This window comes from Chamaea fasciata, unplaced genomic scaffold (genome assembly GCF_029207755.1).
Source record: "Chamaea fasciata isolate MVZ Bird 193981 ecotype frontalis unplaced genomic scaffold, bChaFas1.0.hap1 SCAF_16, whole genome shotgun sequence".
NCBI classification, from domain to species: Eukaryota; Metazoa; Chordata; class Aves; order Passeriformes; family Sylviidae; genus Chamaea; species Chamaea fasciata.
The window spans coordinates 10,573,139-10,594,996 of NW_027094101.1; the positions used below are offsets into that span (position 1 = coordinate 10,573,139).

The 21,858-nt window shown below is 49.7% G+C and overlaps 1 protein-coding gene across 1 annotated transcript in view; it reads left to right on the plus strand.

Annotated features, from left to right (window-relative positions):
* USP31 (ubiquitin specific peptidase 31) overlaps positions 1 to 20,882 on the plus strand; it is a 28,857-nt gene extending 7,975 nt beyond the window's left edge. Inside the window, exons 2-16 of the mRNA XM_066197956.1 lie at positions 2,752 to 2,889; positions 3,347 to 3,435; positions 4,316 to 4,408; positions 5,522 to 5,657; positions 6,173 to 6,317; positions 7,089 to 7,272; positions 7,780 to 7,891; positions 8,130 to 8,224; positions 8,740 to 8,817; positions 9,008 to 9,137; positions 10,408 to 10,527; positions 10,684 to 10,909; positions 11,293 to 11,451; positions 12,134 to 12,286; positions 13,296 to 20,882. Coding sequence (XP_066054053.1) covers positions 2,752 to 2,889; positions 3,347 to 3,435; positions 4,316 to 4,408; positions 5,522 to 5,657; positions 6,173 to 6,317; positions 7,089 to 7,272; positions 7,780 to 7,891; positions 8,130 to 8,224; positions 8,740 to 8,817; positions 9,008 to 9,137; positions 10,408 to 10,527; positions 10,684 to 10,909; positions 11,293 to 11,451; positions 12,134 to 12,286; positions 13,296 to 14,836 — 3,399 coding nt within the window. The 3' untranslated portion in view covers positions 14,837 to 20,882. The remainder of the gene's footprint in view (positions 1 to 2,751; positions 2,890 to 3,346; positions 3,436 to 4,315; positions 4,409 to 5,521; positions 5,658 to 6,172; positions 6,318 to 7,088; positions 7,273 to 7,779; positions 7,892 to 8,129; positions 8,225 to 8,739; positions 8,818 to 9,007; positions 9,138 to 10,407; positions 10,528 to 10,683; positions 10,910 to 11,292; positions 11,452 to 12,133; positions 12,287 to 13,295) is intronic.
* The last annotated feature ends 976 nt before the right edge of the window (positions 20,883 to 21,858 follow it).

The following is a 21,858-nucleotide window of genomic DNA, read 5'->3' on the forward strand; positions in this document are numbered from 1 at the left end:
TGTGTGGGGCTGTGTTTGGTGCTGACCCATCAGGCTGGGGGGGCTGCACTTTAGGAGTTCCTGGTATTTGTCTCAATTGTTAAATTGTTTATTTGAGTCGGCACCTCTATACCTCTCAGATTTAATCGTGTCCCTCAGCACTGGCTGTTCTAACTCTGTGTCCACTGTTCCCTCCGCACCGCGCGTGTCTGGGGTTGCTGCCACAGCCCCCTGAGCGGGGCAGGGAGGAGGGCACACAGCTTTCCCTGGAGCTGCAGGGGCTGATGCAGTAATGGACCCACTTGTAGCAGCGCTGGCAGGAAGCGTGAGTGACGCTGGGAACATGCTGCTGCTGCTGCTGGAGTGTTTGTTCAGCACATCCTCTTGTGAGGAAGTTGCATCTGATATTTTGTAGTGCTTCCTGAATCACTTCCAACATCTTGTGATGTGTCTCCACAGGCAGCTCTTTATCCTTAGTCCACTCAGGCTGCAAGAGTGTTGAGGAAACCAGAGCAATTATCATGGAGATGCTTCTGAGCTGAGCAGTGACACAGATACAAAGCAGGGCACGTGACTGCTGTGCATCTGTGGCTTCACTGTGCTTGGGATTGGTACAGGCTGGCTGCTCTCTGTGGGACACTGCATCACCAGGGACACACATCCGTGAAAGCCAGGGAAGCTCTGGACTGGGATGATGTGCTGTGCCTTTGGGGAAGAGGCAATAACAAATACTAGCCTGGATTCCTGAAGTCCTTACGTTTCTGTACAGAACACCTCCATGTCCCCTTTTCACAAATACTGGATTTGCTTCATCCCAGCGAAGCCAAGAGCCTTTTATCATCATCTCTGTCTAGATGGGCCCTTGAAGTGCAGTGACAGTGGCTGTTGGCTGAGCCCAGTGGGGCAAAGGATACCAGACAGGGGCTCTGGCTGCAGCGTCAGTGCGGACCTGCTCCCCTCACACCTGTTTGTGTCTTGGCACACAGGGACCACACACTGCTGGGGACATGGCTGGTGCCTCAGCACTCCTTTCCCTTGGCTCTCTGTGTCACATCACTGAGAAGAACGAGCTTGGCTTTGTTGTGACCTGCAGTGCTGTTGGAGCCCTCCTCCCTCGGTGGGAGTAAGGGACATCATCTCCTGGGTGCAGTGGCTTGGGAAGGGTGGGTCCAGCTGTCAAAACTCAACTGTGTTGCTGTAGGAGCATGTGTAACAGTTCTGGAGAGATGTAGTGAGGTAACCACTAAATCTCTGCTTCATGTGTTAGTAATTGATTTTCAGTTTGAAACTTGACACAGTAATTTAAGGTCTAAATTTAATTTTCAATGTAGGTTTCTTTGAACAAAGTTAATGTTTGCAAAGCAAGTCTCCACAATATATGCCATACATTCTTCCCTGCATCATTGTCTGGGTGCCTTCAGCTCACCTCTCTGCTGAAGGAGGGTAAGAGGTATCACGCTGGTACCCGAAGAGACTGTTTTGGATCCATTTTATGGATTATATTTTATCAGTTTATGGATTATATTTTATAGTTTTATCTCTGCCAGTAGATTTTGCTTTGCTTAACAGGAACTAGGAGCAGAGAAGGCTGTTAGATCTCCGTTAGTTATCAAATGCACACAGACTGCTTCGAATTTCTCTCCCCTATAAAAAAATTTGCAGCAGCATCCCAAGCTGAGGTTACATTGGACACCAAGCAGAGGTACTGGGGTCACACCAGTGTGGCACAGGGTGTTGGCTGGGGACCACTCTCATGGTTCAAGCTGTGTGAACATAATTTATGTGGGAGGGTGCTGGTCCCTGCACAGCAAGGGCAGTAAATCTGCTGTCAGAAGGGCTGCACATATGTAATGAGGGCAGATTATTTCTGTTTTCCATTATTTTGCAGCCTTGAGACAGGTGGACAGATTATAGAGCATGGAGAGTATATGTTTATCAGTCCTTTCCTGCCTCTTTCATCACCACCCCCTCCCTGGTGACCCCATTTTCAGAGGGATAAAGCGAGCAACCCAACCTCATTTCTCAAATCTGTTGTAAAGTCTGATGAGGGGAGTGAGACGCATGTGCAGCCTGCTGGGCCGGGGCTCTGCAGCCTTCCCACCCATTCCTGCCCTGCAGGTACTGCCTGGCCTCTGCTTGTGTCACTGTCCTTCTTGAGGATCCCTCTCAATAAATTGGAGTCCTGTGTGAGCAGCTTTTCTCTCCGCAGGTGTGCCAAGGATGTAGGTGCAGCATGGGATGGCTGCTGCCCCAGCCGTGGTTGCTCTGGGATACCTTGTGTGGTTCCCTGTGTGCAGGGAAAGCTGCACCTCCCTGGCTGGAGTGGCCATAGAAGACAGTGTTTAGGATGAGCAAGTAATGCATAGTGGATTCTTGGTACCCAGTGGGGAAAATTCTGTGGTGGCCTGTACTACTCCTGTGCTTGACAGGAGGGAAGTAATTGTGCTCTACCTGCTCTACCTGCATGATGATGATAAGACTGTAGAAGCATCTGTGATTTAGATGCCCTGATCCTGGCTGAGTCCTGGAATTGTAGACCTAGGTTAGCATGGAAGACCCGCATCAAGGTTTTGGGAAATGTGTGACCTCACCAAAGCTGCAATGAGCAAAACAAGAGTGCGTGGGCATTAGGAGACTAAGTTCTTGTTTTGCTTCAGCTTGAACAAACAGAAGATTTCATGAGGGCAGCAGTGTCAGGTGCTGTGGGGCAGGGGTAGGTGGATGGAGTGGCCTGAGGCCTGCATTAGCTGTTGCTGCACTGTCTCTCCACAGAACATCGTGTCCAAGAACGCGATGCAGTACCGCGGCAATGCCCAGCACGATGCCCAGGAGTTCCTGCTTTGGCTCCTCGACAGAGTCCACGAGGATTTGAACAATGTGGTGAATTCTGGTGGCATGCCTCCACTCAAGGTAAGGGGTATGCTGGGAGACAATGTGGGAGTCTAACTTTGCACACAGGCTTTTCTTTTAAAGCAGTTCTCCCCATTGGCTTCTCAACTTTAATAGTTCAGAATGAACAAAAGTTAAAATAATATTTGTTTCTGCCCTGGGAGTGTAACCAGCTGTTCCACTAATCCCTGGCAAGTGCTCCCTGAGGCAGTCCTGTTTGAGTGGCTCTGCAATAGCCAGCAGGTGTTACCGCCTTGTCAGGTGTGAGCCCCCTGCCCTTCACTGGGCTGCCCTGCCCACCTCGCCTTCCTGCATGCCCACCCCTTGGAGCTGAGTGTGCTTGGTAGTTAAAATTCTTGTGGCATTTTGCCAGTGATTTTGGCTTAGGAAGGCAAAATTTGACTGGCCTTCTGGAGCCACCTGCTTGCTGCAGCCCTCACACCTGGGTGTGCCTCAAGGGTCTGTTCCTCTCTTTCAGCCGCCGCTGGAGGATGATGTGCTGCTTGAGGGCCCAGCCTTTCCCATCAGTAGCACTTTTGTGCAGGAGCTCTTTCAAGCCCAGTACAGGTACAGTATTGTAAATACGTTGAATGTGTGGGTGACCCCAGTATAATTCTAAACTGACACTAGCTCCCAGTACAGTTTGGACTGGTGTCATTGTGTTAACAGCTGTTTTCTGAATTCCTGCTGAACTAAGACCTTGTACTAGAGGAAAGAGAGAATTTCACTGCTTCATATTTTGTATGTTCTGTGTAAATCTGCAGTATGAACCACTACACCTGTTCCTGTGCATCCTGAAAGTGAGTCAGTGCTTCATGAGCAAAGGCTCAGGAAAGCTCGGTGCTATGAGGCTGACCGTGACTGTCAGAGGGAAAAGCCCATGGCAAGAGGTGCCTGGGAGTTAGGGATCTCCAGTGTGTGCAGAGTGCTGGTCATCTGGCACTTGGGAATCCAAGGCTGAAGTTATCATTGTCCCTTCAGGGCTTTCCCTTGAGTTTCCCTACTTTCTGGGAAGAGAACTTTCTAATGTCAGAGCTATTGGAAGGGAACAGCCGAATCACCAGTGTTCCTTGATGGCGTGTGCCTGTACTGCTGTCATAATTGTAATGGTTGGCTTTCTCCCTAGTATTTGCCAACTTTTCCTTTGCAAAGGAGAAACCTTAAGCCTGGTCTAAGACACAAAGCCATTGTGAGGTGCAGATTGATTCTGAATGAGAATGGAGTTTTGGAGAATGAGAATGGACTTTTGTCTGGAGTTTTTCCTGCGTAAGAGCTGTGTGCATTCCAGTGCTGACTGTCTCTGTCCCATCGTTTCACCTCTCTATAAAGACAAAACCCTTCCAGGGTTTCCTCTTGGATCTGCTGTTGGTGAATATGGGATTTGATGGTTTATACATTCCCAATGAAGTGAGGTATAACTGTGCCCTGTTCTCCTTGTTTGTCCCAGGTCCTCCCTGACGTGCCCTCATTGCCAGAAGCAGAGCAACACGTTTGACCCTTTCCTGTGCATCTCTCTGCCGATCCCTCTGCCGCACACTCGGTACGGGACCGTCCTGAGCGTGACCTTGGCTCTTCCCCGTGCATGTCATGTGCTTAATTTGCTGCAGCAGGAACACAGAACCAGCAAAATTTCTGATAAGTCATTAAGAAAGGTAGATAGGACTGTATGGGGATTAAATGTTTTGCTTTGCAGGTTCTGCTTTGCAGGTAAAATGGAAAATTGTGCCTTTTACTTGTTTTGGAAAGGCCTGTCCTTCCTATAGAATTAATTTTGGGAGAAAAAGTCTTTGCTTCACATAACCAAAATATTTTGCTTTTCACTTGATTTATAGCATTTTAAAAGTAAGAAAGGGAAAAGGATGAAGCACACTTTTTTAGAAGAGCCTCACTTATCACTTCAATTTCAAAAATTGAAGTTAAAATCTTTTCTGCAAAGTGTTTTGCTTTTTTGAAAGACAGCCGATGCAAATAAAGAAAAAAGCTTCAGGGGAGGAAAAAAGTCCAGATAAAATGTTCAAAGTGAAGATAGATATGCACAGCAAAGCTATCTGTGGTATAAGCAAACTCCTTCACCTGGTGTTTGCATCCAGAAAACTTGTGTAGGTTCCAGAAGCAATGGAATAGAGTAATGATAGGGCAGATTAAACATTGCTCTGTCACATTTGCTCTGGAAATCCCTGCTTCACCACCGGGTGGAGGCTGAGTGGGCCCAGGGAAGGTGTGCCCTCCCTCTTCTCTCCCCATTGGTGCTGCTGGCTGCTGTTGGAGGCAGGATTGAGGCCTGAGAGGCTGCCTGTTCCCAGTAGCAGCTCTCCAAGTACTTCAAGGTGCTGTCTTATACTGACTGTCCCAAGCTTCCTTATGAGATCCCTGTTGGAAAACTGAGTGCCTTCTCATAGACAGTTTTGGTTTTAACTTTGTGGGCCTTTTTTGAGATGTTCTGCTTGTGGGAGCAAGGAACACCAGGCCATGTAGTAAGAAAGGAGTCTGTAAATCAAACACCCTTGTTTGGCTGCAGCTGAGTGCAAGTCCAGTGTGAGGTGGATCTGGATAGTCAAGAGGGCCCTGGATGTGCCCAGGCTGGGCTGGGGCTGCTCCAGGCAGTGCCCAGGGGTGCTCAGCCCAGCCCAGCAGTGCTCCATGCTCTCCGCAGGCCGCTGTACGTCACTGTGGTGTACCGGGGCAAGTGCTCACACTGCATGCGCATCGGGGTGGCCGTGCCCATCTCCGGAACCGTGGCCAGGCTGCGGGAGGCTGTCTCCTCGGAAACCAAGATACCCCTGGAGCAGGTAATGGGCTGGGCTGCTCACTGTGTGCCCTCCCCGCAGTGGGAGGGAGAGTGAAGGCTTTTGTCCCTTGTTGGATATGTAGGAATCGAAATTCACTGCCCGTGGTTGAACAGGGAAGTGAGGCAGTGGTGGAAATCTGGACCATGCTTTTCCCTATGCATTGGCTGTTTGAATCTTAGTGATGTTGAAATAGCCCCCATGGAGTGTGCAGACCTGCCTGACCCCATGGTGATCTCTGCATCCTGGCAGTGAGGCAACCACTGGGCACCTATGAGAGTTCCTTTGTAGGAAGGGCTTCAGGAAAGCTGTTGAATCCCACCAAAACCTTTCCATATGTTGCTTTTACCGCAGCTCCTCATTTATGGCTGTCCTTTGCCCTGTTCCTGGCTCCTGGCTGGTGACAGGGTGTCTTGGGAATGCCATCCCTTAGCAGGAAAATCCCAGCTGAGAGGCAGGGCACTGAGTCGAAACAGTGGGTGGTTTGATGGGTTCTTGTTTGCTCCTGCTGCCTGCAGATAGTGCTGACAGAGATGTACTACGATGGGTTCCATCGCTCCTTCTGCGACACCGATGACTTGGACACTATCCACGAGAGCGACTGCATTTTTGCCTTTGAGACCCCAGAGATCTTCAGGCCCGAGGGCATCCTCAGTCAGAGAGGTGAGTCAATAACTCTGCTTAATGCCCACCTTAGGTGACTAGTGAGGGAGGTTTGTGTGGGAAGAGAATGAGTCCCACAAGCTGTTGATGTTCTGGTGTATTGATTTCAGCTCTGACTTTGTCCAGGCTCATTCCAGAAGATTTAATAGTGTTGTCAGCTGGGAGGTTATCAAGCAATGTTGTACACTCCTTTCTGCCTCTTCTCGGGGCAGATGCTACAGGCCAGGCTGGCTTAATGTGAAATCTCTTGTCAGGCTTAATTTAAAGACCTGCTAGGGACCGGATGAAGCCAATGAAATTGTGTTATTTAAAATCAGATTGCTAGTGATGAATAAACAGTCTCAGGAATGAACAAACACTTTCTCTTTCCAAGCTCAAACTCCTTGGCCTCTGCATGTCTCCTCAGTGAAAGGGTATCATAGTGTCCTGGGCAGATGGCGTGTAATCAAAGGCAAATTTTATTATTGAAAATAACAAGTTGGGTTTCTGGCACTTTAGTTTTTCTTGCAGGCAGTAAAAGCTGAGAGTGCTTGTATAACCTGCTGTGAAAAATCAGATGGGGAGTACTTGCATATAATGTCCTTCTCTAAAGAAACAGTCACTGTGAAAGGTAGTTGCTCTTTGAAGCTTTTGTACAAGTGATGAAAATGCTCCTGATTCCGTACTGACCTGCTGCTCTGTAGCCCAAGGACGGCTTCTTTGGGGGGGGGGGCATCAGGGCACTAAAGGCAAATGACATAATAAAATGTTTCCTTTCTTCTAATTTTTCAGGAATACATGTGAACAATAACCTGAATAACTTGAAATGTGGCACTGAGCACTCCCGAACAATAGCTTACTCTCAAGGAACAGTGAAGTCTGAAAAACTGGAACAGTCCTGTCCTAAACTAGCAGCAAATGACAAGATTGTCTTGCTGGTGTGTAACAGAGCGTGCACTGGACAGCAGAGCAAAAGGTGACTGGCAGCAGCATGGTTGGAGTTACTCTCTGGCTCCTTCCTAAACTGACCTGGATTTTACTTTCCTGTAGTACAGGCTCCAGGTGAAGGAGCAGCAGCTTGCATCCCTAGCTCACATCAGGTGCAAGAGAACATGTTGATCAAAAAGCATTAATGGGTGCAGCAAAATATTTCTAATTTTGGTGAACTTCAGGTATTGCTTTACTGTAAAGGAGCAAATGCAGCCCAGTTGGGAGGATACACCACCTTTGTCTGTTTTGAGAGCAGTGTGTTTGACCAGACCCTGTTATGAGTGGGAATTTTAAATTGGAGTGAAAACGAGGGGAGGGAGAGAAATGGGAAACAACCATGGCAAAACCATTTGTATCAGCTGGAGCCTGAGAACTGCCTCAACCTCTGAAGCTTCACTAAACTTCACATGAAGTTTTCCCGTGTAGTTTGGGGTTCCAATTGCTGAGCAGGATAATCTTTTAATTGTTCCTCAAATGCTTCTCCTTCCCATAGGTTTGGCTTGCCTTTTGTGTTGCACTTGGAAAAAACAATTGCTTGGGATATTCTGCAGAAGGAAATACTGGAGAAGATGCAGTATTTCCTGCGGCCTGCAGCCTGCTTGCAGGTGAGACTAATGTCCTCCCTGGCCCCCAGAGAGGAGCTGTTGGATGCACAGGATCCATTGCTGAACCTCAGCCCTCTGTCAGCTCATTTGCACAGGCATATTTGAGACCTTGTAGATTTGCATTTTCATGTCAAACGTGTTCTAGGGTGAAGTCTTTGTCAGCCAGTGCTGAGAGCAGTTTGTGTGTGGGCAGGTTGGGTTGGAGCCGCTGAGGTGGCCTCTGTTGTCTCTGTTGCAGGTTTGCCCATTCAGCTTGCGAGTGGTCAGTGTTGTGGGCATAACATACTTGCTACCTCAGGAGGAGCGACCCCTCTGCCACCCAACAGTGGAAAGGTGAGCTGGCCTCGGGTGCTGGGTGCTTCCCAGGGGTGGAGAGAGGTGTCTTAGCTGGGAACTCGGTGTTAACCATGCAGAAATGAACAGGAATGGATTGTAGAGGCCCGAGGAGCAGGGAAATAAGGGAGCATCCTCAGGAAGCTGTGTGAAAATACCTCAGTTGTGTGTCATGCCATCTGGAGTCTGTCCTCCCTAGAAATGGGGAACAGAATGAAAATACTACTCCCACTATTTTTAATTTTTTTCTTGTGCCTGCTATTCTTTGAAATGTTGGTAAATGCCTGTTCTGCAACAGGTGTATGTTGCCTTATAGAACTCACATATTTGGGTGAAGGCATTTACCAGCCTTGCCAAGTGTTTTGCTGTGTGAATTCCTTTTACTCCTTTGCAAACTTGCTCTGTGGGAGTGGAGAAAGGATGAAGGGCTTGTGGAGAGAAATTACATGCATGTAGAAGATAATGTAGACTTTGGGTTGAAGGCTGGTCTGACTTATGTCTGCTCCTCTCTGCAGGGCATTGAAGTCATGCGGACAGGGGGGAACCGCTCATGTGAAATTAGTGGTAGAATGGGACAAAGAAACTAAAGATTAGTAAGTATGAAGTAAAAAACCTTAAACTGTGTTCACCTCACAATTGCTGCTTGCAGCTTGTTTGTGTGAATTGTGCATCCTTCAGCAAACATGAGACCACTCAAGTGCCACCTGTGCCCAGCCCCTGTCTGCAGGCACAGCTTGGGGAGCAAGGGGATGTGCTGGTAAATGTGGTGTCTCCCTGATGCAGCTTGTTTGTGAATACAGAAGAGGAATATATTCCAGACTCTGAAAGTGTCCGCCAGCAGAGAGAGCTTCATCATCAACCTCAGATCTGCACTTTATCTCAGTGTTTCCAACTGTACACCAAAGAGGAACAGGTAGGTACAGACTGTGTACTCTGGCTTGTTCATGTGCTGCAGGAACTCCCTCACTCCAGAGCAGCTCTTTTCTGCAAACATTGATTCCTTGTGACAGGAGAATAGATTTGTGACACAAGACTAGTTGTCTGTGCTGGTAACAGAGCTCCTCTGCAGTGAGAAGGTTGTGGGAGGTCCTGCTGCTGGGTTCTTTGCTGCCCAGACATTGGTGCAAGAACTTAGTCCTCTCTTTGGCAATTTCCTTCTGTGAAATATTATAAATATTATGAAGGGTTAGGACACTGTGGCTTCATGGGAGTGTCCTGGAGCAATTGTGTGTTCCCAAGCTTGAGCAGGGCTGGAGTGGGCTCAGGCAGCCCCCACTGATTGTGACCCCTTTGAACAGCAGCACAGTGAGCACTGAGCTCAGTTCTGCAGGAATGGGGCAGCGCCCCCTGCTCTGGCTCTGCTTGTTGTGTGAGGCTGAAGAGACAGGAGTGGTGGTGTACCACAGGCAGGCTAAAGAGGGCTCTGACCTGGCCCTTGCCTGGCACATGGAAGCCATCTGAATTCCTTTGGCAGTCTCTGGTTTGCTGTACAAAGGGCTTGTCTGGAGTTAGTCTTTGGACCCAGGACTGAGCTGTAATAATTTGGGAGCCTCTCCTGTTTTTTTCAGAGGTGTGGGAAGAATTGTTTGACAGCTTAAATCTCTGTGGCTGCTGAGTTCTCTGAGCACTGGGCTGTGGAGGGAGGCTTTGGGGGGTACAGGGAGAGTCTTCAGTGTGTAACTCTGTGCTGTTGGACTAAGGAAGAGGGTTCCCAGAGGGCAGTGAGGTGTCAGAGGGGACATCCAAAGTACACCTTTCTTCCTTCTGTTCTGATTTTTTTCTGCTTTTTTTCCCTGCTTTTTTTCTACTGCTGGTTTTCTTGTGAGAATACTTTTCAGGCTGCCAATCCTGCTTTCTTTTTGCCTTGGTTTTTCCTTTTCCTTCTCCACTTCCAAGGCACTGTCATTTATAAAGGTGCAAAAAGGTCCTCTGCACAGCAGCACTGGCTGAATTCTGCCTTGCAGCAGGAAGTGCCTCCTGGATGAGGCGCACATGTCTCTGCTTGTCACTCTGAAAAGCATCATTGGGAACCCTGCATTTCCAGTGAGCTTATGAATGCTGGAGGGAGATGAGGCAGAGGGGTCAGTGTCTGCGCTGAGCTTGGGGCAGCAGAGGACCAGTGGTGTGGTGCGAGCTGCCTTGGAACTTGAAAACCAATACCCACTCCTGCCTATTTCTTGTAGCTTGCCCCAGATGATGCATGGCGATGCCCACACTGTAAGCAGCTGCAGCAGGGTAGCATCACACTGAGCCTCTGGACCTTACCTGATGTTCTCATCATACATCTCAAAAGGTTTAGACAGGTAAGGGTGCCTGTAGTGTTGCTGGAGGACTGCTGAGTGATGTGAGTACACTCCCCTCTTTAGAAGCAGCCACTCTGCCCTATGTGTTCCTCACCTGGGGTTTTCCCAGGCATGGGGGCCGTGGCCTCTGCAGCTCATGCTCTTCTCTCTACACAGGAAGGAGACCGAAGGATGAAACTTCAGAACATGGTTAAATTTCCCTTGAGTGGCTTGGACATGACTCCTCATGTTGTGAAACGCAGCCAGAGCAGCTGGAGCCTGCCATCACACTGGTCACCCTGGAGGAAGCCTTATGGCCTCGGCAGAGATCCTGAGGACTACATCTATGACCTGTATGCTGTCTGCAACCACCATGGCACCATGCAAGGGGGGCACTATACAGGCAAGTGTCCTGCTATGCTGTCCCTGGTGTAGCCTTTCACAAAGAAACTTGTTATATTTCTGTATGGGGTCAGAAAGGGAGTCACAGATGAGAGCAGTGTCACAAGTTACAGAAGGTGAAGTGAACGGAGCCACCCCAAATAATGTTCTATTCTGAGCAGTAATGTTGGACAAAGAAAGTCCTGAAATGTAAGCTGTTTATTGTGTTCTGGCAGCCTCAGGCTTCCATCTTGCTGGTCAGACTGGAAGATGCTGCAAGAATAAATCTGTTCCTCGCATTGTCCTCTGAGTCCATCCTAGCAGATAAGGTTATGTTAAATATCATACAGCAAACCTGAGAGCAGTAAGAGTGAGGGAGTCTTACAGTAATGTATTTTTTCTCAGCATATTGCAAGAATTCTGTTGATGGCCAGTGGTACTGCTTCGATGACAGTGAAGTTCAGCAACTTTCTGAAAGTGAAGTCTGCAAGCAGACCGCTTATATCCTGTTCTACCAGCGACGCACAGCCATCCCCTCGTGGTCTGCCAACAGCTCGGTGGCAGGTAAGCCCTGCTGCACTGTCCAGGGGTGGCACTAAGTTGTCTTTCATGTGGAGTAGTAAATTCTGGAGAATTTACTACCCAGCTCTGCTTAAACCCCCACTCTTGCGTCCCAGAACTCAGTAAGGCTTGTCTGAGTCTGTGGCTGTGTGCCAGAGGCTGTGGGAATTTTCTGCCTCTTCTGCTAAGGCAGGTTTGGCAGGGAGGCTCTGGAGGTGGGGGAAGCCCCTATGCCCCCACAGGTGACTGCTCAGAGCTGCCCTTGTGCAAGACATCAAATCATTACTTGCTCCTCCCTGCGGCAGCATTCCCAAGGAGGCACCAGTAGTGCATGTGTTGATGGAATCCAGGGTGAGCTGTGGGCAGGTGCAGGCTTGGTGACCTGCCCCCAGAAAAAAAGAGATTTTTGTGACATTAGGGTGGCAGCTGAAATGCTCCCACTGCCTGCATGCTGGCATTCACAGCACACTGGCACAAGTGCAGTTCTTCCTTCTTGTTCTGACCATCAATGCTCCATAAGAGTAAAGCCCCATTCCCTTGGCAGTGTCTGGGTGCTGGGGCCATGAGGGCCATCTCCGGGCTCAGGTGTAGTGAGCAGAGCAGTGCGGTAGTGCCCAGCTCCCTGGGCTGCTGGGGGTCTGTGTGTGTGTGCAGCTGCTGCTGACGTGTGTACTGGTCCCTGCAGGCTCCACCAGCTCGTCGCTGTGCGAGCACTGGGTCAGCCGGCTCCCAGGCAGCAAGCAGCCCAGCATCGCCTCGGCCGCCTCCTCGCGCCGCACCTCCCTGGCCTCGCTCTCCGAGTCCGTGGAGCTCACCGGGGAACGCAGTGAAGATGATGGTGTGTATCATTGCTGGGGGGAAAACTGGGCCGCTTGTCTCTCTGCTGCAAGATCCTTTCTAAAACAGCTGCGAATTCTGTGGTTGCAAGGGACTGTTACTCCAGCAGCTGAGAGAGGCAAGAGCTGGCTCGGTAGGAGCACAGGTGGGCTTCTGTCTCATATGAAAGTTTGGAGAAGAACAGGGCAGGAACCTTAAGGAGCCTTTCAAAGAAAGCAAATGCCATCAACAAAACCTCTCAGTCAGGAGCTTCTTGCACTTGTGTTCTCTCTGGGTCTCGCTTCATCACCTTTGCAGAGTGGCTGACATGGTCCTGACAGATTTAGCATAGGCACTAATTGCCTGCTGTTGTGCTGCTGGATGGTCCCAGGGAGGGAGGGGGATGCAAATTCACTCAGGTATGCAAGTTAGTGTTCAGTTCCTGGCTTTGCCTGGTTCCTCCACACATTGCCTTGTAACTTCTGAGAATGTGGAGCTTCATGGGTCAGTCAGAGCTGGAAGCTGGTGTGGAGATGTCCTTGCCACCGTGCTGTGAGAGCTGTCAGATCTGGCTGTGGAAGTCACACTTCTAAAATACTTACATTTTGTGTTTCTAAATACAGTTACATCACTTGATCTAGAGGTAGGAATCCTACTTTGCCTTTCTCAGAATGCTCTGGGAAATTTTCTTCAATATAGAATCGTAATCCTAGCTGGTGATTTTGCCAGTTTCAAGGACTTTTGAGGTGCAAACCTTGTGTTTGATCTCTTGCTGCTCAGGGATGAGAGAAGAATCTGAGTTATCAGTTAGAGGCTTCAGAGAGTTACTCCTGGGTGACCCCTAGCAAATAACAGTTGTTGGATTCCTCATTCAGCTTTTGTGTAAGAAGCTGTGCCTACAGCCTGCATGGAGAGACGCATAGTGTGGTGTGGGTGGGCTGCTTGGCTCTCGTGGGGAAATGTGAATGGGTGGGGTAAACTAGCTGCAGCCTTGGCTTTCCCATTGAGACTGTCACTTGCTTTCTCTGCAGGAGGATTTTCAACTCGACCATTTGTAAGGAGTGTCCAACGTCAGAGCCTGTCATCCAGATCCTCTGTCACCAGCCCACTGGCAGTGAGTGAAAATGGTGTCAGGCCCTCGTGGTCACTCTCTGCAAAACTGCAGTTCCGCTCCAACTCCCCATCACGCTTTTCTGGAGATTCCCCAGTACATACCTCTGCTTCCACTCTGGAGAAGATTGGGGAAGCTGCTGATGATAAAGTCTCCACCTCGTGCTTTGGCAGCCTGAGGAATCTGTCCAGCAGCTACTTGGAGCCCTGTGACAGCAGTCGGCGAGAGCACAGGACAGCTCGCAGAGCCCCTTTGGCTGTCATGGAAGGGGCGTTCAGGGAGGAGTCCGTTGTAAGGACATCTAGCTCAGACCTTTCAGATGGGTATGGTAAAAGCTCTGTGCAGCCAGACAGGAATCACCCTGCTCTGGACCCTTTTGATAACAACAATCAAATTGCCTTTGTTGACCAGAGTGATTCCGTGGACAGCTCCCCAGTGAAGGAGGTGAAAGCTCCAGCTGGGACGGGGCTGGCTGCAGAGAAGGCACATGACACCCCTAAAAAGGGTCACAGCTCCAAAGGAGCTTCTGAGCCAGATAAAAGTTTGAGGAAGGGAAGGACAGTCTTAGCTACCCAAGAGACCAAAGTCTCTCACTCTTCTCCTCCACTGAAGAGTTCTCAGAAAGCTTCCCGTTCTAGAAGTAAGACAGACTCTTCCAGGGTCAGCGGGCGACACGGGTCTCCTGCTCCCACTCAGGCTAGGAAGGACCACAGCACGAAGCCCCTGGAGGCATCTGTCCCATCAGCTCAACAGAAGCAGAAGTCAGGTTCTTCGCCATCCTCCACAGCTGCCAAGAAAACCCCATCAGGCTCATTGACTAAGGGCTCTTCCTCTGGGAAGAGCCGGACTTCCGACCGCAGCCTCAGCAGGGAGGGCTCCAAGATCAGTCTGGGGTCGGATAAAACGAGCGTTACCAGCAGCTCCAGGACGAGCTCCCCGCGGATCAGCCACTCCAGGAGTGACAGCAGGGCAGTGGACAGCAGGCACGTGCGCAGCTCCTCCATGGCCAACCTGCGCTCCCCAAACGTCGGGGCGCGGTCTGGGCTGAAGAGGGACAGCAAGTCCGAAGAGAAGGGTTTGTCTTTCTTTAAATCAGCCTTAAGGCAGAAGGAGACACGGAGGTCGGCAGACCTGGGAAAGACGACAATGCTTTCAAAAAAGACAGGGAGTGTCAGTTCCAAGTCAGGCAGTAAAAATGTGCTGGAGGACAAACTAGAGAAAGGTGGTGTCCTGCCAGCCTCTCAAACCAATGCCAACATTACTACAAAAGAAAAACTTGTCTCAAAAGATGCCACATCTAACAAACATTCTCTGCTATCCAGTCGCAAGTCCAAGTCTTCCCAGCTAGATCCCGGAGTCCAGTCTCCTCCTTCCAGTGGCAAGCAGTCTGCTGACAAGCCACTGAAAAAATTACCTTCCAGCATGCAGGTGTCTGTACGGCCTTCTCTGGAACCTCAGTGAAATGCTGCAATCCAGGTGTCTTTTCTTCTGCTGAGAAGCTAATTTATTCTGAGCTCTTGTTTTTTGTTCATGTGCCTAATGTATGTTTTGAGGAGAAGTTAACTGCGAGTTGTTAAAGCGCCTTTGATTCTGCCATCAAACCAAATAGCCACAGGCAGCCAGCACTGGTGCAAGTAGCCTAGCTGGAGTCATTGTTTAACATGAATGCAGCTGTCCCATAGCACTTGTACAGGTGTCTCTGTCGAAAGTGCAACAACTTTCTTCAGATTTGAGGGTTGGGACCTGAACCCCAGTTGCACTGACACTAGTGTGCTTTGTAGAGCTGTGAACTGATATTCCTTTGGTCTTGTTCTGAGTGGGCTGTGTCCACACTGGTGTATGGCCTTGTTCTGAGCTGTGGAGGATGCGAAGGAAACTGGAGAGACTGTCGCTTCTTTCTGCTCTCAACTCTCTCTCCCTACTCCCCTCCATTTTCAAGCTTTCTAAAGGGCAATATTTCAACACTAATGTTGTTTCTCAGGTATATACTCAGCCAGTATAGGAGGGACTAGCATTAGTGACGGACAGAAAGGTACCTGTGTGTCTGTGTGCACATCTGTGTAATAGATTTAATTTTTGCATTCCAACACCAGGAAGTTTGAAATGTAACCTGCAGTTTCTGTTGCTGTGTCTATGAAGAGTTTTGCTTTGTCCATACCTTAGGCAACCTCTACCCTGTCCTGTTTAACTACTTTCTTCTGAAATGCTGTGCTGAACAACAGAAGAAATCCCTGGGCAGCAGCTGCTGGCCAGCTCGTCCTGTGGAAGCAGTGCCATGGGAGAGTTGTGTCTACACACCTGGATGGCTGTGATGCTGTCAGGATGCCCCTGTTCAAACTCCTGGGAAGCATTTCCTTATGTGCTCAGACCCTTATCATAGTGGTGTAATTAAGCCTCCATTATCTCTAGGGGTGATGTTTAGGCCAAGTGTTGTCCTGCCCTCTCTGAGCATGCTTTGACAGGCCCCTTTGTCTGGGTTGGAGGGGCTGTACCCAAACCCCCAGAGCAGTTTTCCTGTTCTCCAGAGTGCTGTGTTCTTCCCTCTGGCATGCTCGTCCCCTTCCCATGGGTCTGGCTGCCACATGTCCCTCAGTGGAAGGTTCCCCTTCTTGTTTGGATGACAGCCTCCATCAGGGTCAAAACACTACATCTACTGATGTCTTTGTTTACATGCCCTTCTTACAGGGGAGATTCCTCAAGTTCTGTAAGGTTCCTCTTAAGGTGGATTTCTTAAGTCCTTTTACATATATGTGGTGTAATCTTTTTTTTAAAAATTCCATGTTTTTTTTATTGATGTGCTGCATATCCTTTATGTCCACAGCCTGTCATGTAGGTTGTGACAAGCTGGGCGATGTGCTGGGTACTCTCTCTGCTGAGTGAGGCCTGTACCTCTCCAGTGCAATGGCAGAGCTTCTCTGGGCATAGCTTGGGGCCAGGGACTCGTGTGCTCTGTCCCTTCAGCATAACAAACTGGGCCGTGCCACCTCCCGTGCTGAGGTGCTGCTATCGCCCTGCAGGCAGCCTTGTCCCCAGGTCTGCTGGGCACCTTGCTGCTCTGTGATCAGTTTTCTGCTCGCCACACAGCTGCAGCAAGCTTGGGAGGGAAGGGTTGGGGGTAGCTGGCTCCTTGGAGTGTGTGTGGGGCTGAGCTGGGGTGAGACCCCCCATTGAGCTGGGGTCAGTGTGTGGGCATGAGCCCACCTGTGATGTAACCCTTGCAGTGACCTGGTGATGTCCTGCAGCATCCCCCTCGCGTGCCCCAGCAGCGCCCACAGCCTGCAGGTGTAATGCCCTGACTGTTCCAGCCCGAACATAACTGTCCCCTCAATGCATTCCTTCACCCAGGCATTGTTCCAGTCTCATTTATTGCAGCAACAAGAAGCAAAGATTGCATTGCTTGCTTCTGAAATGTATGACTTGGATTATTCTTGGATTATTTTCTGTTATATCCAGCAGAGCAGATAAGACTTGCTTCACATTGCAGTACTTAAATTACTCCCTGAAATGTTGATGTTGAAGTATTTGTTTAAGGTTTTATCTGTATTAAGGTCTTACACTGTGCTGGCTCTTCTCTTGTAACAACTCTTCTAGCAAGAATGTAATTCCGGTGGCTTATGCTGACTCGGTTTGGGATCTTTTAATAGACAGAACTACTTTCTGTGCATTTTGCCATGGACATTTGTGAAAGGTTATTTTTATCAAATAACTTTTTTTTTTTTTTCCATGTCATCACTCACTGAAGGAGCTTAAACTGAAAGCTGGTGTGTGGGTTTTGAGGTGGTTTTGCTCCTGTGCTGCATGCCTGACTGAAGGGAATTTCAAGCCATGTCCAAACCCATGTTTTAGCCGAACATCAGTTCAGTGTTTGTATCCGGAGCAAGACAATGGTCCTTGGAGCTCTCGTTTGGGTAAAAGGGAGATGGAAGTCCTGGTATTCCAGCAGCTGATAAAAGTAGTTGAACCTCTACAATCTCATGAGATGCCAGTCTCACTCTCTTTCTGCACATTCTCCATAATTCCTGATGCTAATTGCTGCCAGCTCCAGCACTGTCTGCTCTCTTTATGCTGCCAAACTGGATTTCTCTGTCCCTCTGGAACAGCAGCTCTGGTGCACAGGCTCCTAGCTCTGCAGAGTGTGAGTAGGCAGGAGGAGCTGCACTGACAGTGCCCTCATCTCTGAGTGGGTGGGATGCTGCTCCTCTGGTGGGTTTTCTGCTCGGGAGGGCTTGGCTTGGGGTGTCCTCAGGCAAAGTGTTTGACTTACCAGGGTGCACCAGGGTTCATGTGGGACATGAGGCACTCGCCAGGGAACAGGTCACAGTGTGTGTGTGCAGTCTGGGGAGTGCAGCCCCTGCTCCGTGTCTGTGTCCACTCTGCGTCAGGGCTCTGGGGAGCAGCCACTTGTGTCACTGCTCTGCCTGTTGGTGTCACACATCTTCAGTAGTAAATGAACTTCCTTGCACAGAGAGGGTTGAAGGGTGTAGGTCTGGGAAACGCTGTTCACTGGGAGTGTTAGTCAAAGCCTTGTTGCTATTACAGTCATGACTCCATCAATGAAGTAGGATAAATGTTTCTGAAACAGAATGTAGGTTATTACAGGCCCTGCTTAAAGGGATTTGGAGAAAAGTCATCACTCTTCTCTACTTGCTTTAAAGCAGATTTATCTCTTGTCCCTTTCATGTGTAGGAACTCCTGTCCATGGTATTGTGTTGTCCAGCTGCCAGGCTGTGGCATGGTACCAGGGAACACTCGAGAGAGGGATCTGCCAAGTCCTAGATGCCAACACCAGCGTGGTTTTGCATATTGATCCTTCAAGCAGCAATGGCTTGAGGCTGTTCTGGAGCAGCTGCATATGTATGGTCATGTCCTAAAGTTCGGGCTGGCCATCAGAAGCACTCGTGGCTGTAGGGGAGGTGGGCTGTGGGCTTTGCCATCTCCCAGAGGCTGCTGCTGCTGCCCAGGGACCTCCACCTCCCCTGGGTGGTGGCATGTAGGGCCTGGAAGTCCCATGGGCTTCTGAGTGCAATGGGAGCAGCTGCTGCCAGGTCTGTCCTGCCCAGCCTATCTGGGGATGGCGGGGTCTGGGACCTTCCTGCCAAGGTCTTGGAAGCAAAGTTATGCCTCACAGTGATGGGAAATGCCTGGGAAGGGGAGGCCCAGCAGTGCTTACACACAGGTGAGCTCCAAGGCAAAGCAGGCGTTCGGGCAGTGTGTTTCCAGTTGGCTTTGGGTTGGAGTCACCTGGAGTGTGACTTGTGTTTTACCCCAGTCCCTAGTCTGCCACTTGTTCCTGCTCCTGGAATTGGCCGTCTGGGCGCAGGAGAGCAGCACCTTCATTCCAGTGCTCAGTTCCTACAGGAGTCACCTCGAGACTTTTTTTTACCCTTTTTGGGCTGTGTCTTTTGGATAGTGTTTAGTAGTAGTCAAGTTATAAGCACATTTTCAATGACGTGTATTGAAGAGGCACCTTTTATTTGTATTAATCACATTTGATAGACAATTTGGTGCCTGCAGTTCTCTGTAACTTGTGTCTCACTTCGGGTGTGTAAATTGTTAACCCTTTCAGACTTATCGAATATGGATTAATAAAAACAAGATGCTTAGGATAGAAAGCTAGCAGCTTAATTGCACTTCTCCCACTGCAAGTGCCCTCATCCGCCGTTGCTGCAGGGGTTTTGCTTTCTGAAGCTGAAACTTGAGCATGACCAACCATTTTCCTCCGTGTGAGGCAGCTTGCATGGCCGTGCTGTCCCCGATGCATGTCCCTACTAACTATGCAAGCCTCTAGCCCAGCTGAGGCGTGCTCGGTGTTAGAGCTGCTCTGGAGCACCGCTTGGAGTCTGTGCTGCTGCCTCCTGGGGTGGCTGCTGCTGGCACACAGGAGCATGTCCCTGGGTTCCTGCTTCCTTTGCACATCCTTGACTCTTTCCTTTGCAGGATTCTGCGTTACTGACAAGGCTGGAGCGTAATGTAAGGTTAGAGGGATTGGAGCAGGGAAATGAGAACAAACTGATTTCTATTTTGTGTTGTTTTTCCTTTTGTTAGCAGGGCAACCTGTTCAGGGTTGTAGCTTGCCATTGCATGTAATGTCAGGGAGCTGTGAGGAGGGGCAGGCAGGCCCCCGGGGCCCTGCGGGCACACGGAGCTGCTGTGAGTGTCCTTGTGAGGGTAGCGGTTCCCAGCTGCCCTCCTGCTGCCTACTCTGGTCTTGGGGCTTTTCCTGCCTTTCTGGGGGAGCTGCTGGGCTGCCTGTCCGTGCTCCAGGACCCTGTGGTGCTGGGGTTTGAGCCGTGTCCTGTTGGACAGCAGGTCGCCGGGGGCAGCCGTGTGTGCTGCACGGCCAGGGCAGCTGGTGAGGGCTGGCCTGGGCTTCGTGCAGGTCCCAGAACTCCTCCTGGCTCTTGGCCCCGCAGCTTTGGTGCCCTCCCCTTGGTCAGCTGGCATGGAGAGGGTTTGGAAACAACATTCCAAATAATTTTACTGTTGGGTGTTGTTTTTTTTAATTTTAGTTTGGCTTGGGTTTTTTTTTTTTTTTGAATCCTTGTCATTTGCCTACTAATCCAAAAGAATTTGGCAGTATCTAATGATACCTGTGGAGGGAACTGAAATTTAGTTTTAATCTGTGGTGAGATGAAAGTCCTACATGGTTTTCTCAACAAAAGCATTGTAAAGCAGTTACTATTAAAAGCTTTATTTTGTAAAAGAAAAGCACCTGAAGACTTGTACAATGTCTGTGTTAGATCTAAAGGCTTAGGGACTCTATTTTTTTAAAGGTGATAGCACTCAATTTATCTGCAAATAGTGTTTTTTAAAAGACACAGATTAAAACTAAGTGTAACCACCAGTCCCGGCTCACTCAGCCCTGCAGCGCACACGCGCCGGCCTCAGGCTCGTGTGGCATTTGTGAGTGCAATAACCCCTTTGGAGGTGCTACATTGCCTTGGGTAGGGTGACACAAGGGAATCCAGGCCACCAGTGGCTCCATTATTGTCCTGTGGCCTTCCAGGTATGAATTTGTACAGATTTGCTCACCACCTGTGCCTCACCATTGGTTAAAATTGAATTTTAAGTCCTGTTGCAAATGCAGTTTCTCTTCTGGACACAATGTCAGATTTTACACTGGAATATCTACTGTTCTCAAACTGCATGTCACATCACTGTACCTGGTACAGGGACGTGGGGCTTTCCCACATCTTTGATATTCTCCTCTGTATTTTAATGTTTTTGACCTGTACAGTAATTGGAAAGCAGGCTGTCTACTTGGGGTTGAACATTGTACCATAAATTTTAAATTATTTGAGGACAACTGCATGAGACTGTGTCAATGCCTTTTATTATTTATTTGTATGTTTTATTATTCAAGGTGTATGCACTTTTAATATGCAGAATTTATATTTTTATGTTAAAAATCATTTTCTTTCAGAAAGAAGAGTTTGAATATGAGGAATTGGAATTAAGTGCAAAAAGGGGAATATGTAATAAAATACAATAAATTTATTACTAGGCATCCTGCCTGAGTGAGCGTTTTTCCAGGCTGCGGGCCCAGGATGGGGGCACGGCCCTGGGAGCTTCCCTGGAAACCAAACCCAGGGGCCTGGCTTTGGGCACAGACCTGTGTGCTGGGGAGAGGAGACACGGCTCCTCCTTCCCCTGTGTTGTTCCTGATGCTTCTCTCTCCACAGACCATCAGTCCAGGTCCTGCGCTGCTCAGCCACGGTCCCGAGAGTGGCTGTGGGATCTGCACCAGAGCCGTGTGCTGGTGAGTTTGGTCTGTGAGCCCCAGGGCAGAGGCTGTGATCTGCTTCCTCTCTGGAGTTTGAGGGCTCACACCTGCTCAGGCAGAGGTGGGGTTTTCCCTGTCCATCCATCCATGCCTCATGTCAAGGCTCAGCCCCCTACATGAAGGGACTTCTCAGCACCAGAGCAGTCCTCTGCTACCCCCAGCCCCATCCATGCCCCCTGCCACCCACAGCAGTGAGCCCAAGCTCCAGACAGGAGGGACTCATGGACCCAGATCCTGTGGCATTTGGGGCCAGGAGACCAGACCCCCAGCCAGTCTCCAGGAGACCCTCAGGCCACCCCTTCCTACAACATGGCCAAAGGTATTGAGGGCAGGGGTGGCCTGAGGGGCTTCTGCCATCACCAGACACTGGAGGCTTGAAGTTCCTCCAGCTCTGTCCTAATTAAAGACTGTGTTTTTCCTTTAGCAGGGTGTGCAGCAGTGGCTCCAGACACGGAGGAGAATGTGGCTGCCAGATGGGAGTGTGGATGTGCTGCTCCTTCTGCCACCTGCCTCAGCCCAGCGAGGATGAGGATGGAGCAAGGCAGAAGGAGGACAGGCTGCTGCTCCTGGCTGCTGAACAGAAAATCTCTGGTGGATTGTTTGCACGTGACCCACCCCTGGGCTGGGAGAGCTGCCCCAGCTGCGGGCAGCAGCCCCTGCTGGGCTGCCCAGTCTCTGGGCAAACGGGGCACAAAAGGCT